At 42.1% G+C, this 17,199-nt stretch overlaps 1 protein-coding gene across 1 annotated transcript; it reads right to left on the bottom strand.

Annotated features, from left to right (window-relative positions):
- Positions 1-4,822: 4,822 nt before the first annotated feature.
- On the bottom strand, positions 4,823-5,770 carry LOC138428972 (olfactory receptor 2A12-like). The gene has a single exon (XM_069569979.1). It carries the CDS (start codon positions 5,768-5,770, stop codon positions 4,823-4,825), a length of 948 nt encoding a protein of 315 aa, XP_069426080.1.
- Positions 5,771-17,199: the final 11,429 nt, after the last annotated feature.

Here is a 17,199-nt window from a genome sequence, read left to right as displayed (position 1 = left end):
CATGATCTTAGTTTTCTGAATGTTGAACTTTAGGCCAATTTTTTCACTCTCCTCTTTCACTTTCATCAAGAGGCTCTTTAGTTCTTTTTCTGCCATAAAGGTGGTGTCATCTGCATATCTGAGGTTATTGATATTTCTCCCTGCAATCTTGATTCCAGCTTGTGCTTCCTCCAGCCCAGCATTTCTCATGATGTACTCTGCATATAAGTTAAATAAGCAGGGTGACAATATACAGCCTTGACCTACTCCTTTTCCTATTTGGAAACAGTCTGTTGTTCCATGTCTGGTTCTAACTGTTGCTTCCTGACCTGCATACAGATTTCTCAAGAGGCAGGTCAGGTGGTCTTGTATTTCCAGCTCTTTCAGAATTTTCCACAGTTTATTGTGATCCACAGAGTCAAAGGCTTTGGCATAGTCAATAAAGCAGAAATAGATGTTTTTCTGGAACTTTCTTGCTTTTTTGATGATCCAGAGAATGTTGGCAATTTGATCTCTGGTTCCTCTGCCTTTTCTAAAACCAGCTTGAACATTGGGAAGTTCACGGTTCACGTATTGCTGAAGCCTGGCTTGGAGAATTTTAAGCATTACTTTACTAGCAAGTAAGATGAGTGCAATTGTGCAGTAGTTTGAGCATTCTTTGCATTGCCTTTCTTTGGGATTGACCTATTCCAGTCCTGTGGCCACTGGTGAGTTTTCCAGATTTGCTGGCATATTGAGTGCAGCACTTTCACAGCGTCATCTTTCAGGATTTGAAATAGCTCAACTGGAATTCCATCACCTCCACTAGTTTTGTTCATAGTGATGCTTCCTAAGGCCCACTTGACTTCACATTCCAGGATATCTGGCTCTATGTGAGTGATCACACCATTGTGATCTGGGTCGTGAAGATCTTTTTTGTACAGTTCTTCTGTGTATTCTTGCCACCTCTTCTTAATATCTTCTGCTTCTGTTAAGTCCCTACCATTTCTGTCCTTTATTGAGCCCATCTTTGCATGAAATGTTCCCTTGGTATCTCTAATTTTCTTGAAGCGATCTCTAGTCTTTTTCATTCTATTGTTTTCCTCTATTTCTTTGCATTGATCACTGAGGAAGGCTTTCTCTTCTCTCCTTGCTATTCTTTGGAACTCTGCATTCAAATATTACTCAGCTATTAAAAATAATGCATTTGAATCAGTTCTAATGAGATGTGTGAAACTGGAGCCTATTATACAGAGTGAAGTAAGTTGGAAAGAAAAGCAACAATACAGTATATTAAGGCATATATATGGAATTTAGAAAGATGGTAACGATGACCCTATATGCAGGACAGCAAAAGAGACACAGATGTAAAGAACAGACTTTTGGACTCTGTGGGAGAAGGTGAGGGTGGAATGATTTGAGAGAATAACATTGAAACATGTATATTACCATATGTGAAATAGATCACCAGTCCAGGTTCGGTGCATGAGACAGGGTGCTCAGGGCTGGTGCACTGGGATGACCCAGAGGGATGGGATGGGGAGGGAGGTGAGAGAGGGGTTCAGGATCATGGACACATGTATACCCATGGCTGATTCATGTCAATGTATGGGAAAAACCACTACAATATTGTAAAGCAATTAGCCTCCAATTGAAATAAATAAATTAAGTTAAGAAAAACAGGAAATTAACATGTGATACAGTATTGTTAACTAAAGTACAGATTTTATTCACACTGCATGAAATTCTATGCTAGTGTCCACTGTTTATTTTCATATCTTATTCAAAATTTCACATTGTATTTAGTTGCATTGAGTAGCTTCAGCTGCATGCAATAAATTCTAATAAATTCTCTTTTCATTTTGATTTTCTTACAGATATCTCTAATTTTTCTTGTTATGGCTTCTTAGATACACACAACATTTAAAAGCAGACGTTTAATTTTCAAATACATGTTTTAAAAGTGTCTTTAATATTAATTTCTCATTTGATATTAATTTCTTATTTAAACGCTTTCTTCTTTGCAATCACCCTTTATGTTTTTTCAAACTTTTAACTTTATTGAGGCTTTCAGTGGCAAAGTCAAAGATCTCTCTTGTTAAGAGTCACATTGTACTTGAAATTATGTGGGTTATTTTCAAATATCTTTTGATATTGATTTCTAACATAGTTCCATAGTGATAAGAGAACAGACTGTGTATAACTTCAATACCTTTAGACCATGAAATGTTTGTACCTTGTTTTATGTCCCTGGATATGTTCCAGTGTCTCCTAGTTTAGTCTAAGGGACCTTGAATAGAATTTGTATCCTGCTATTGTGTGAAAATTGTTTAAATCTTAATCATGTTGAATTGGCTCATAGTGATTTTCAGGTCTACTATATCCTTCTACTTCTTTGTGTATTCATTCTATTAATTTTTGACAGCTTGTTATTTATTCCAACTAAAATTTTTAATTTATCTACTTAAAAATGATTGTAATATATAGTGGAAATATATATAACTTTGTTCTGTATTTTCCAAGTCTCCTATAAGTGTGTTATCATACTTTCATAATTTAAAAAATAAAAAAGAAGCAGAAAATAAATAAATGTTAATTGTAGTTATCTCCAAATCTAAGGTAACAGTTTTTTGTTTGTATTTATAAATGCAAAGTTTTCAGGATACATATATACTACTTTTGCAATAATGAAAACAAGCGACAGACTCAGAAAAGATGTTCTCTTTGTTTTCAATTTTTATACATTTGGCTGCGCCAGGTCTTAGGCCTGTGAACTCTTAATTGTGATGTGGAATATAATCTATTCCTCCACCAGGAATTGGACCCAGGCTGCCTGCACTAGAGTACAGAAGTCCAGTCATTGAACCTCCATGAAAGTGCCCAAGAAGATACTTTCAGTGCATGTAACAGAGAAAGAACAATAGCCAAAATATTTAATGAACTGTAAATAAGAAAAGGTAAACATATCTTGTATTCATTGAACACTTACTATGTTTTAATCCTTCTAACAACCCTCTGAGATCTATCATATATTCTTCCCATTAACAGATGAGGAAACTGAGACTCACAGAAGTTAGGTGACTTGCCCATCATCACTGAGTTAGTAAAGGGTTAGCTGAGGTTAGAATACAGAAGTCTGACTCCAGGGCTGACTTCACTACACAATACTACCAACAGTCTTATGAAAAGATGTTAAATTCGTTAGCAATCAGGGGATTATAAGTGAAACAAAAAATGTCACCACTTTCCATGTATGAGATAGACTCTTTCAGAATGGTTTAGATAAATAATATTATCAAGGGTTGATGAGAATGAAAGTTGTAGATTGGTATCAGTACTTAGAAGAATAATTTAGGGGTATCTAGTAAATTGGAAAGTTCTAAAAACTGCTACATTCACTGCTATACATACGTCTTGGGAAAAAATTTTACCTGTGGAGAAATGTCCAAAGAAATTTATCACAATATTATTTAAATAGCAAAAAATTAGAAGTAAACAAATGTCCAGTGATAAAGAATTAGATAAATGAGATGTGATAAAATGCTTAAAATTCTTCTTAAGAGAATGATGTAGACCTTTAAGTATCCAGTGGGGGATGTCAGAACCATGATGCTGAGTTAAATTTTTTCATAGTGGCACTGAAATCTTGATACCAGTATAAAATGTTAAGTTTGTACAAAAAAAATTTTGTCTATTGGTTATGGATGTGATTACATGTAAGCAAAAGCTTTGAAACACAGAGAATAGACTTCAAACTAATAAAAGCGGTTGATTCAGAGAAGTGGAAATAGTCAAAGAGCACTTCAATTTTATCTGTAATTATTTAATCTTCTAAAGTATAAAAAAGACTCAGACTAAATGTGGCAAAATACTAACATATTTATTTTGAGTGTGAGAAAACAGGGTCTTCGCTATATTCTTTTCTATAATTTCTTTCTGCATATTTCTGACTCTGTCTGATATCTCATTATATACACAAACATAAAAAGAGAGATGCATAGCAAACTTTCCTGCTGATCCTGGTTAAGAATCCATGCTTCCAATGCAGGGGACCCAGGTTCTGTGTCTGATCAGGGATGTAATATCCCACATGCCACGGGGCGACTAAGACCCGGGCATCAACTACAGAACCCGTGTGCCCCCACTAGAGAAGTGCATGTGCCATAGCGAAGACTCAGCCAAAGACACACAGTGAAGAAGAGCCAAAAAAAAAAAAAAAAAGATGTAGGTGTATATATATACATGTATTTTCTTTTAGGAAATGTATATTTATTTTTCTGAAAATAAAAATGATATTTAAAACATAAAATCAGCTAAGAGTCAGTTTCACAAATTGAAGAATATTATTAGCCAAATTGTTCCACAGATATGTCTAAAATAACTCTAACTTAGATTTTATACCACCAAGTGCAAAAAGCAATGCTAATATTATTTCTGAGCTTGTCAGAGAGTAACACAAGACTGTTCCTACATAATCTGTCTACTCTTTTTGTCATCTTCACCCCCAGCCCTTTACACCATTGGAAAGCACATATGCATGTTAAACACTTGGCCATGATACATTGAACTGACATAATTTTCCAGAGTGGAGGAGAGAACCAAGGAAAAACAATAAAGCAATAACCTCGGACCATAAGGACATACTTATTGTAAATCAAATCCTTCATCTTAAATCCTCGACTGAGTCTATAAGTGGTAGTAGCTGAAAATTTTCCAACTAGTGGGGAGAACTTCAGGGTGACCTCACCCTTTTTGGGAAGCTCAAAGACCCAGAAATGCTGGCCAGACCTGATGTACTTTCATGATACCACATGAGCCTCATCAAGTCAGCCCATGATTGTGGACAACTCTGAAACATCCTGGGTCATTGAGCTGTCCCTCTCTGGCCAAGTACTTTCAGAAAGGCCCTCTTTACATCTTTGTTCCGGAGACTGTAGATGATGGGGTTGAGGAAGGCAGAGACAACGTTGTAGAAAAGGGCCAGCTTCTTGTCCCTCTCCGGGTCATACCAGGACCCAGGCCTCATGTACATGGTCATGGCTGGCCCATAGAACATGGTGACCACAGTGATGTGGGAAGCACATGTGGAGAAGGACTTGAGTCTCCCCTGGGGTGAGCGGATGCTCAAGATGGAGACAAAGATGCGAACGTAAGAGACCAGGATGAAGGAAAGTGGTATCAAAAGCAAGATGAAACCCAAGATGAAGTCCAACCGGTCATTGAGGGATGTGTCTGCACAAGCCAACTTCAGGACAGCAGGGACCTCACAGAAGAAGTGGTTTATCTTGTGGGGGCCACAATAAGGCAGACGCATGGTGAAGACAGTATAGACCAGGGCCCCAGCTATGCTAATGAGCCAACAGACTGTGACCATCTTGATACAAATAGGACGACTCATCAGCAGAGTATAGTGAAGGGGGAAGCAGATGGCCATATACCTGTCATAGGCCATAATGGCATAGAGGACACACTCAGCAATGCCCAGGATCAAGAAGATGAACATCTGGGCTGCACAAGCTCCCCAGGAAATGGTCCTCCTTGGATATACCAGATTAGCCAACATCTGGGGCACAGTGGTGGTGACATAGCTCATGTCTACAAGGGAGAGGATGCTGAGAAAGAAGTACATAGGTGTGTGGAGGTGTGTATCCAAGTAGATCAGGGTGATGATGAGTCCATTGCCTAGAATGGTGATAAAGTAGAGGGTAAGGAAGAACGTGAACAGAACCATTCTGACCTGAGACTCACTGGAGAAGCCAAGAAGGATGAATTCAGACACGGAACTGTGGTTCTCCTTGCTAAGGCTCTGCATGGTGGTCTGCCTATCAAGGAGACAAAGACCGGTCTGTTCTGTCCTCAGCCTTCGGGGAGGAGGACACAGCTGACTGAACCAGAGCCACACACAGCCCCTTGCACAGTAGCTTTAGATTCAGTCAAATCTTTGTTGAGTTGGGTGAAAAGGTGTAGTAAACTAGAGTAGCTCCTGAACTAGAAGAGCCATCAGAAGATCTGGATTTATGCCTGTAACAGAATATAAGATGCCTGAGTGCTCACAGGTCCTTCCCTGGAACCCACCTTCATCTATAGAAGGCAAAGCATTAGGTAGCTATGTCTGAAGCAGGGGAACCCAGTCAGCCTCTGATCACTGCTAAATGCTTCCAAGTGCATATACTTGTCTTGGTCTGAAGAACAATTCTTTGCTGAAAATTTTAAATGATAACACTGAAAGTCTGTGTCACTGGGCCATCAGTGCTTGAGGTACAGTCAACCCAGAGCTGCTGTGCTGGCAACCCGAAGTCACAGGTAAGCTGGAATTGTAGAGAACAGTGGAGGTCTTACAGAGATGAGAGCCAACATGCTGGGAAGGAGAGAACAGAGACCTCACAGCCCCGAGAAACGGAAAGAGTGATTTTGATTCCTAACTTGCCCTGAGGTCTGTGATTGGATATCTGTGGGATTTTCTGTCGAATCCTTATAATTACCAGTCTATGATAACATTTTAAATTCAGCTCTTCCTAAATGTCTGAAGGCTGTCAATTACCCATCTGTGTGAATTTGGGCAAGTCCCTTCACCCTCATTGGCCTCAGTGTCCCCATCTGTTAGAAATGAAACATCCACGGCACAGGGTAATAGAAAGAGGCATATGAGATACCCTATGTTAATAAATTTTGCAAAATACCAACACTAGACAAGTTAAAAGGGTTGGTATAAATGGGAGGACTCTGGAAATCAGAAGAGTGGGGGCTGATCCTAACTCTGCACCTAGTTCGCTGTGTGATTTTGGGTAACTCTGATGACTCCAAGGGACTCTTCTGGGTCTGCTATTCTTTGGTCCAGGGAACGCCTGGCTGGAGACCTGTGTCATGAGACCTGTGTCATCAGCATCATGAGAACCAAGGGGAGGGCTGGGCCAAGCAGTCAGCTGAACAGGGTTGTGTTAGCAGGAGATTCCTTCCAGGAGTTGGAGACATGAGACCAGGGCCTAGACTCAGGTGTCAACACACCTTCATCTTGTATCCTCTTTACCCATCCTAAGTCACTTAGCCTCTCAGAGTCCCTTGTGCTTTATCTGTAATACCTCCTCCAGAATGGAGTTTGTGTGAAATACATCTGGTCTATTGAAAGTGCTCAATAAATGGTAACAATTTACATAAGAGAGGCTTAGTGGAAGTAGGAATGGAGGGAGAATTGAGTAGCCATCATGACATTTTCAAGCATCTAAGTTCCAGAGAACAGCCCTGAAAACAAGACTATGAGGCTTGATTGCTGCAGAATTCTGGTGAAGGGTGAGGGATGAAGACGTTGTCTGAGGCTATAAGCAAAAGAAGACAGTGTGATATTTTTGTGCTGAGCTTTAGGGAACACCAGTAACTGGAAGAAAATAAGTGAAAGAAGAAGGAAAATGATTCAGGTCAGGAATGTTTATGAAGAGAAGAGATCTAGGGAAGCTCAGCGTCTTGGACTTTGAGAAGGGTCACATTCAAGAGACAAGGATTTGTCAGCTGTGCAAACAGCAAACTCTAAAGCCAGAAGGATGAGGGATGAGAACGGGGAGAGGCTCACATCCTCTGTCTCACCACATCCTCCATCTCACTAGTCCACATCCAGATCTGGGCTTTCTCAGGAGTCCCTCACTAGCCTGCCTTCCTGGTCCACCCACCAGCAGATACTGCTTCATCTCTCATGCCCATTCTCATGCCCCCTTAGACTATACTAAGACATTTCTCTTCTGGTTCTGACCAATTTTCAAGTCTATAGGGTTTTCTGTGGCTCAATGGGAGTTCTGAGCCATGATGCTAAGAGCGTAACCATCAAATCATCCTCATCCGAGCATCCTGGGGGCCCCTCCTCCCTGACCCACAGATCCTCCAAACTACCTGGCTTTCTCAGCACCTGCCACAAACACCATGCAAATCTCGCCATTCTCTCCTTGAACAGTTTATCTGTTGGAAAGTCTCCCATGATCCCTTCTTCCTCCTCACATTCCACCAGCCCTCAAAGCCCAGTTTGGGGTTCCCTCCTCCTCACCTGATCAGTCAGCCTTGTGGGGTTTGTGTATTGTCTTCCTAGGCAGACTACAGGCAGAAGCTGTGTCTGTTAGATCTATCTCTCCATGATATTTAGCAGATTTCTTCTGGAGCCCTGTTCCAGGACTAGTTTTCTCTGCTTTAAGAGCAGACTCTGCTCTGCCTTCCTCCAAGCTAATGAGTCCCAGGCCTCATGCTAGATTATCTAGGTGCACAGCTCACCAGGCTCTCAGCACTGCTCTTTCTGCTGCCTCCCTCAAAGACACCCGTGAAGGCCTTTTAACTATGAGAGCTTCATTTTTAATATCTGCCCTCCTCTCCTCCTGCCAACCCTTCATTTATCCTTCTCAGCCTCTGCTCTTCTAGTAGACAAGAAAAAAAGAAGAGGGACTTCTTTGGTGGTCCCATGGCTAAGACTCCTCACACCTAATGGAGGGGGCCCAAGTTTGGTCACTGGTTGGTGAATTAGATCCCACATACTGCAACTAAGACCTAGTACAGTAAAAAAAAAAAAAAAAAAAAAAAAAAAAAAATATATATATATATATATATATATATATATATATGGGGGGAACTAGATCCCACATACTGCAACTAAGACCTAGTACAGTAAAAAAAAAAATATATATATATATATATATTTTTTTTTTACGAAAAAGAAAAAAGAGGATCCCTTGCAGGGGTCCCCCAGAGTGCCGCAGGACCCATTTAGGGAATGGGGGTAGGTGGTGCTCCTGAGGGCCACTGCTTGAGTTTGAAAATGGCCATGGAGTTGTGCTAGAGACTCTTCTCCTGTCTGTTTATGAGGGCAGGAGCCCCCTCCCCCTCCCCAGCAGAGTGGGACAGAGAAGACTAGGGTGATCCCTTGTCCATTCTTGGGGGGGCCCTAAGAAGGTAACTCACCTAGCTCATCCCTCAGTCCTACTTACGAGTGAACAGCACACCATTCTTCACCCCCTTCACCCCTGCAGCAGCCTTCACCTGGTGTCTCTTGGTCTCAGTGGTGCAGTGGAAAGCAGTCTCCCCTTCTCCTTTGCACGGTGGCCCTACTGGGGAGATCTGTGCCATTATTAAGTGTGTCAAATGTATAGCATCCCTGGAGGGAGGGGATTCTAGCAGGCAGACCCAGGGGCTTCCTTCCTATCAGCATGGGGTTGGAGAGTAGATTTCCTGTCCCTAAAAAGCCCTGAAGATCTCCTGCCCATGCTGGTAAATGCAGCACAGAGCCACTGGGCTGGGTGAAAGGCACAGGCAGGAAGCTTAATGCCCCCAAGGCATTTTGGGCTCAACTTCTGGAGTTAGTGAGCTGGGCATCCTTCCAAAATCTCCACGTAGGGACTGAAATTCCTTCCCACTGAGACTTCGAGGAGGGAGGAGTCTTATGGTTGAGTGGCTACATCCCTGTGTGACACAGGGACAGTACTGAAACAGTGTGCTTTGTTTCCTTCTGAAGCAATTTTGTTTGCCTTTTAAATCCATATTCATCTTATCCAAGGCCACTTATGGAACAGAGATCAAACTGAGGCTTGGATATAGACAATATAAATGCCGCTAATACTTATTAGCGACCTCATAACTTTCATTTATTGAAACCTACTCTTATCCAAGGCCACACTCCTCACTGCAGTATAAATGTTATCAAACCTGACTATAATGACAACCACGTGCTATTGAACACTTACTCTTATAAGATGCTACACTGGGCACTACATATAATGTAATTAAGCTTCACAAGAAGGTAGGTAAGCTATTTGACAGGTCAGGAGGCACAGAGAGTTTAAGAGAATTAAGGGGCTTATTCACACTACATAGCAAATTGTATAGTTGGAATTTGAACCTGGATCTGCTAGATTCCATGTCATTCCACTGTAGACTGTCTATGGCCAAAGTGTAGTTCTGATTTATAGGGTATGTAGTCAGACTGCGGAGTGTCTGCAAGGCTGAGTGCAGGAGTCAGGTGGTCAGAGGCCAAGGCAGGTGCACAGACTTCCTCAGACCCACCTTCCTCAACAAAGTTCTGGGAGAAAAAGACAGCAGAGTGGCTTGGCTTCATTAACTGCTGCAGGACAGCAGGCTCACTGGACAGGAGTCTATCTCGTGGGTGGGAAGCAATGATGTTAGAGACAGTCCAGTCCTGCAAAGTAGAATTCAAATTCTGAAGGGTGTGGTGATGAAGGTGAAAGGGCACTGGAAGACGTAAGGCCGATGGGCAATACTTTTACCTTAGTAGAGATCAGTGATGAATCCAGGTCGAGTGACACTTAGTGGTGAAAAGATATCTGTCTGTAGGAGGGAGGAAGGCCTGAGCCACTGCATGGGAACTGAGCACAGAACTGGATGAGCCCTGTTATGGGAGGGGTCCTGGAAAGAGTGTGTCATGTCAAAGGCCTGGTTCCCAAGGCAAAGACCAAAAAATGCCCTGTTGGTATCCATGTAACTGGAACATTAAGTTGGACAAGCCAGCAGCTGAGCTGCCTGGATGTTATCTCAGAGTAAAGGGCCAGAATGCTTAGGTCCCCAGAGAAATAGCACATTCATCCAAGTAACATGAATTTTAGGGCTAACAAGTATCAGACATAGATCAGTTCAGTTCATTTCAGTCGCTCAGTTGTGCCCAGCTTTTTGCAACCCCATGGACTGCAGCATGCCAGTCTTCCCTATCCACCACCAACTCCCAGAGCTTGCTCAAACTCATCAGCCATAGTGCTTGGTCCCAACTGTGGGAATACAGTAGGCTAGTCAAGGATGGAATTGGATAGGTTGATCTCATACCCTAGTTTCCATGAGACAGTTATGGTTTATGCCTATTATAGATCAATTAATTCCTATAAGTAGTTTAAACCCTCCCTTTCACTCTCAAAATTTGTCTGAGTTTGCACATTGTATGATTTCCTAGATTAGGAGGCCATGAACCTGGTAGATACCTGATATGGAGCAGCCCTATCCAGGGAACATGCTGCTGCTGCTGCTGCTGCTGCTAAGTCGCTTCAGTCGTGTCCGACTCTGCCTGACCCCATAGACAGCAGCCCACCAGGCTCCCCTGTCCCTGGGATTCTCCAGGCAAGAACACTGGAGTGGGTTGCCATTTCCTTCTCCAATGCATGGAAGTGAAAAGTGAAAGTGAAGTCGCTCAGTGGTGTCTGACTCTTTGCGACTCCATGGACTGCAACCTACCAGGCTCCTCCGTCCATGGGATTTTCCAGGCAAGAGTACTGGAGTGGGGTGCCACCACCTTCTCTGAGGGAACAAGCAGTAGATGTTATGTAATATAGTCATCAATTTTTAACAGAATTTAAATTTAATTTTAATAATATAAAAAATTTGTATGGAATCACAGAAGACCCTCAATTGCCAAAGGAATATTGAGAAAAAAGAATAAAACTGGAGACATCACATTTTCTGACTTCAGACTATACCTGAAAAAGATGTAAACATTAATTCAAAAAGATATATTCACCCCATTGTTCACATGGACATTACTTACAATATCCAAGATATAGTCATCAATCTTGATATATTTTCCCTCTTGACAATTTGTTCCCTACATCATTCCCTTTTCTGGACTTAGGTTCTGAAACCCCAAAGAGCAGTCTTTCTTGTGCAACGCAGAAAACAAGAGACCAGACAGATTGGTGGTTGAATGGTAACTCCACTGCTTCCTCGCCATATGACCTTGTCACTTTCCCTTCCTGAGTGCTGACAGAAGCCAGTGCTGTGAGAGTCGAGAAGGTGCCTGTAAGATGCTCAGCACAGGTTATGGCATGAGCACAGAAGCGGGTCAGTCAGTGGAATGTCTTATACTGAGAGCAAAAAGTGAGCAGTATAAGGGTTAGTGTAGTTCTCTGGTGGGACACCCAGACACCCCATAGCAAGGGCTTGAATTCACAGTGGAGGACTCCTGCCCAGGGCCACACATTTCTCAAGCTAGTGGGAGGGGACAGTGCCTGTGTGGTGGTAATTTCCTTCCTCCCTTAAAGATGGTGGGCCTCTTTATCTGGCATTCTTGGGATCTCAAACAGATAGTCAATGTTCAAAGAAAGGACTGCACCTTCTTAAATAGATAAGCAGGTGAGGAAGTTTGTCTAATGTGCCAAAGTAGTGCTATGCCAACTCTTTAGTGTTGTCTCACTGAATCCTGATCTGGGTTCAAATCCTTGTTTGGTCTCTACTAGAAACCCAGGCAAGTTACTAACCTTTCTAAGTCTCAGTTTGCCTGGTGGTTCAGACAGTAAAGAATCTGCCTGCAATGCAGGAGACTAAGGTTAGAACCCTGGGTCAGGAAGATCTCAGTATTCTTGCCTGGAGAATTCCATGGACAGAGGAGCCTGGTGGGCTACTGTCCATGGGGTCGCAGAGAGTTGGACACAACTGAGTGACTAACAAGCACACACTCACACTCACACACACACACTCACACACACACACACATGCCTCAGCTGGATAAATATATAAATATTTGGATATTTATGACTTGGATAATATGAACGTCACATGATCGATCTGAGGATTAAGAGAGAGGAAGTGTTTAAGCATCTGACACCATGAACCTAACATGTGCTTGAAAAATGGGAGAGAGCATCCTGACCCACATCATCACCATTCCTCCAAGGACACACAGCTGGGAAGTGGTCCAGATGGGGCTGGAATGATGACCTGCGCCCCTCTGAAGCCTGTTTTCACCCCAGTACCCTTCTCTGCCTCTCAGTTTAGTTTCTCTTCACCTAATAGTTGGCCATGGTGCATTGATCTTTCTAAAACATATGTGCAATTCAAGTTACTAAAATTTTGTTGGAAAAATGGTATTGATGAATCTATCTGCAGGGAAGGAATGGAGGATATAGAGAACAGACTTGTGCACATAGTGGAGGAAGGAGAGAGTCGGGTGAATGGAGAAAGCAGCACTGACTTTTTCACACTACCATGTGTAAAATAGATAGCTGGTGAGAAGTCACTGTGTGAAACCGGGAGCCCAGCATGGCACTCTGTGATGATCTAGATGGATGGGATAAAAAAAAAGGGGGGGATGAAGCAAGGTTCCTCTGTCCCTGGGGATTCTCCAGGGAAGAATACTGAAATGGGTTGCCATGCCCTCCTCCAGGGGATCTTCCCAACCCAGGGATTGAACCCAGGTCTCCCACATTGCAAGCAGATTCTTTACCATCTGAGCCACCAGAGAAGCTTGAAAAGAAGGGGAGGGAGGCTCAACAGAGAGGGGATATATGTATACATATAGCTGATTTACATTGTTACACAGCAAAAACCAACACAACACTCTAAAGCCATTTTCCCCCAATTAAACAATAAATTTAGAAAAAAAAGAATTTTTGCATCTATTTTCATGAAAGATATGGGTCTTCATTTACCCTTCTTGTACTATCTTTGTTCCCATGTCAGAGAGATGCTGGCCTCATAGAATGCATTGTGAATAATTCCTTCATCCTTAAATTTTCTAGAAGAGTTAGTGCAGACATGGAAGTATTATAACTAAGCAGGATGCTACTGGACCTTCCTGGGACAGATCCACCCCTCCGCGTCCTCCATCTGCCTCTTGTTTGTAGCAAAAGTTTAGCTTCCTAGGCCTTCCTTGAGTTTCAGAGAATGAATTTAACCAGAGAAGTGAGAAAATGCAGAAGCAAAGGAGAAAAGTCAAGCAAGACAAACTAGTAATAGTTTAGCCTACACAAAGTTAGGGACTTTCAGTTTCTTCTGAAGGACTATAGCTCATATTCTGAGCCATGTCCTTTGAGCTGTTTTGCGGATACTGAAACCCCCACCAGGTGGAAGAAGTTAACTGGGTGCTGCCCACAAGCAAGAAGATCTCAGCTGGTTTGGAACCAGAAGGTTGATGGTGTTGACTCCCTTTACCTCACCATCAGCTCATCTGAAGAATGTCCACGAGGTAATCATGCACTCTACAAACCTTCCCACTCACCCTCTATAAAAACCCTTCCCTGAAAACTATCGGGGAGTCCAGATCTTTTAAGCACTAGCTGCCTGGACCCCTTGCGTGGCCCCTGCAATTAACACTGTACTTTCCTTCACCACAACCCCGTGTCAGTAGATTTTCTTTACTGCACAGGCATGCAGTCCCAAGTTTGGTTTAGTAACAGTATTTCTTCTTTAAGGGACTGGTAGAATTCACAGGTAAATCCATCTAGGTCTAGAGTTTCTCTGTGAAAAGGTTTTAACTCCACATTCAATTCAAAAAACTAGATTTATGACTATTCAGGTTACCTATTTCTTTACAGATGAGTTTTGGCAGTTATCATCTTTCAATGAATTTATCATTTTATTGAAATTATCTAATTTGGGGATAAAGTTGTTCATGATATTCCCTTATTAATCTTAAGGCATCCCCTCATCCTCTGGTGTTTCCTCATATGCATGCACTGATCAGCCCTCATCTAAAGACAGGAGAGGGGCCTTCAGCAGACTCCTGGGTTCACTCTCTGTGCAGCTTGCCTCTCCATTGCTCTGCTCTGAATTCTAGCCACCTTGACCTCTGTCTTGGCCAGCTCAAGCTGCTATAATAGAATCCCACAGACTGAGTGGTTTAAATAACAAGCATTTATTTCTCACAGTTCTGGTGGCTGAAAGCCTGAGATCGGGGTAGAATGCTTGTCACATAATGTTCATTTTTTCATAGGCAGAACACTTAATTCATTAGGATTTCCCTCAAACACTAGGAAACTCAGCTAACAGTGGTTTAGATATACAAGAATTCATTTATTCACATAACAAGTCTTGAGGTTAAAGACTGTCCATGATGTGTTCACTTCACTTAACAAGGGTTGTCAGCAAGAGGATGGTTCTCTCAGCAAAGGGGGAAATGGATAGTCATTCAACAAGTGTCTGCCATGATAAAAGTGTATGTAAAGCATGATATCATTGAGGTGAGAAAAGAATCTATTATCATTTAAGGATAGGAAACAATTAGAGAGAAATTTGCACAAACTAAAATTTTCTTTGTCATGTGGAAGGAACTAGAGGGTAATTATTATCTTTTTTCTGCCTTCCTATGTCTATGAACACTCCTGGATGAATACAATCACTATTGTAACTCAGAAACAAGGGAAGACTCTCTCAGGGGTTATCCTGAGTGTGAAGGAATCCATGGGAGAAGGATGTCCAGACTGAGAATAAGGATTCTCTATTCCTCACTCAACCTCCACCACCTTGCAGCTCAGGAAGAGGCTGCAGAAACAACTCAGGACCCTGGAAAATCTGGAGTCCAACTTGGGGGGAGGGGTGTTAGAAAAACTGAGGGAGGGGCCGCAGGTGAGAGACTTGGGTGGTCCTTACTTGTTATCCCGACGTCCCACCTCAAGCAGAGTGTGTTGGAGGCACTTTTGGTCCCACTCACCTTCATCCTGGCCTTGTATGTTCACATCTTTGCCTCCATCTTAAGAATCTGTTCATCCCAGGGGAGACTCCAGTATTTCTCCACGTCTACTTCCCATATCACTGTGGTCACCATGTTCTGTGGGCCAGCCATGACCATGTACATGAGGCCTGGGTCCTGGTATGACTCAGAGAGGGTCAAGAAGCTGGCCCTTTTCTACAATGTTGTCTCTGCCTTCCTCAACCCCATTATCTACAGTCTCCAGAAGAATAATGTAAAGAGGGCCTTTCTGAAAGTGCTTGGCCACAAAGGGACAGCTCAATAACCTGGGACGTTTCAGAGTTGTCCAGAATCGTGGGCAGACTTGATGGGCCTCATACATCAGTTCTGACCAACTTGAACCTTTCTATGTCTATGAGATACGCAGAAAGGGCGAGGCCACTCATACACTGAAGTTCTCCCCATTTTCAGCTGCTACCACCCAACCAATTAGTAGAGTATTGAGAGCAAAGGTTTTCTTTTACAAGGACTATGTCTTTATGGTTCAAGGCCATTACTTTATTGTTTTCCCTGGGTTTTCTCCTATGCAAGTTTATATCAGTTCAATACAATCACAGTCAAATGTTTAACATGCATACATACTTTCTACAGTATAAAGTGCTGGGGGATGAAGATGACACAAAGAGTAGACAGATTATGCAGGAACAGTCTTTCGTTGCTGTCTAACAAGCACTTGCAGTAATATTAGCATTGTTTTTTGTACTTAGTGCTATAAAATGCAAGTTAGAATTATTTTAGATGTATCTCTGGGAAAATATGACTAATAACCTGGTCTGAACTCAGCTTGTGAAAGTGTCTCTTACCTGGTTTTACATTTTATTTATTTTTTAAAGATTTTTTAATGTGGACATTTTTTAAAGTCCTTATTGAATTTGTTTCAATATTGCTTCTGTTATATGTTTTGTTTTTTTGACCACAAGTTATGTAGATCTTAGCTCCCAAACCAGGTTTTGGATCCATAGCCCCTGCATCAGAAGGCAAAGTCTTAAACACTGGATCCCCAGGGAAGTCCCTGGTTTTACATTCTAAATCTCACTTTTTTTTTTTTTTCAGAAAAAAAGTATATTTCATAAAGAAAAATACAATTGTATATGACTATCTGTATGAATCTCTCTGTTTATTTGTATGTAATAAACAGAGAGTCAGATAAAGTCAGAAATATGCAGATAGAAATTATGGAAAAAAATAAAGCAAAGATCCCATTTTCTCACATCAAAACTAAAGATTTTGATATTTTGCCATATTTAGTCTGAGTCTTTCTTTTCCTTTTATAAAAACAAGACTCAGCTCAGTTTGGTTCAATAGCTCAGTCGTGTCCGACTCTTTGTGACCCCATGAATTGCAGCATGCCAGGCCTCCCTGTCCATCACCAACTCCCGGGGTTCACCCAAACTCATGTGCATTGAGTCAGAGGTGCCATCCAGCCATCTCATCCTCTGTCATCCCCTTCTCCTCCTGCCCCCAATCCCTCCCAGTATCAGGGTCTTTGCAAATGAGTCAGCTCTTTGCATCAGGTGGCCAAAGTATTGGAGTTACAGCCTCAGCATCAGTCCTTCCAATGAACACCCAGGAGTGGTCTCCTTTAGGATGGACTGGTTGGATCTCCTTGCAGTCCAAGGGACTCTCAAGAGTCTTCTCCAACACCACAGTTCAAAAGCATCAATTCTTCAGCACTCAGCTCTCTTTATAGTCCAACTCTCACATCCATACATGACCACTGGAAAAACCATAGTCTTGACTAGACAGAATACATGGAAGAACTGTACAAAAAAGATCTTCACAACCCAGATAATCATGAGGATGTGATCACT

Source organism: Ovis canadensis, chromosome 1, assembly GCF_042477335.2.
Source record: "Ovis canadensis isolate MfBH-ARS-UI-01 breed Bighorn chromosome 1, ARS-UI_OviCan_v2, whole genome shotgun sequence".
Lineage (NCBI taxonomy): Eukaryota > Metazoa > Chordata > Mammalia > Artiodactyla > Bovidae > Ovis > Ovis canadensis.
The sequence above is the reverse complement of the archived record's forward strand: the minus strand, read 5'-3'. Positions and strand labels throughout refer to the sequence as shown.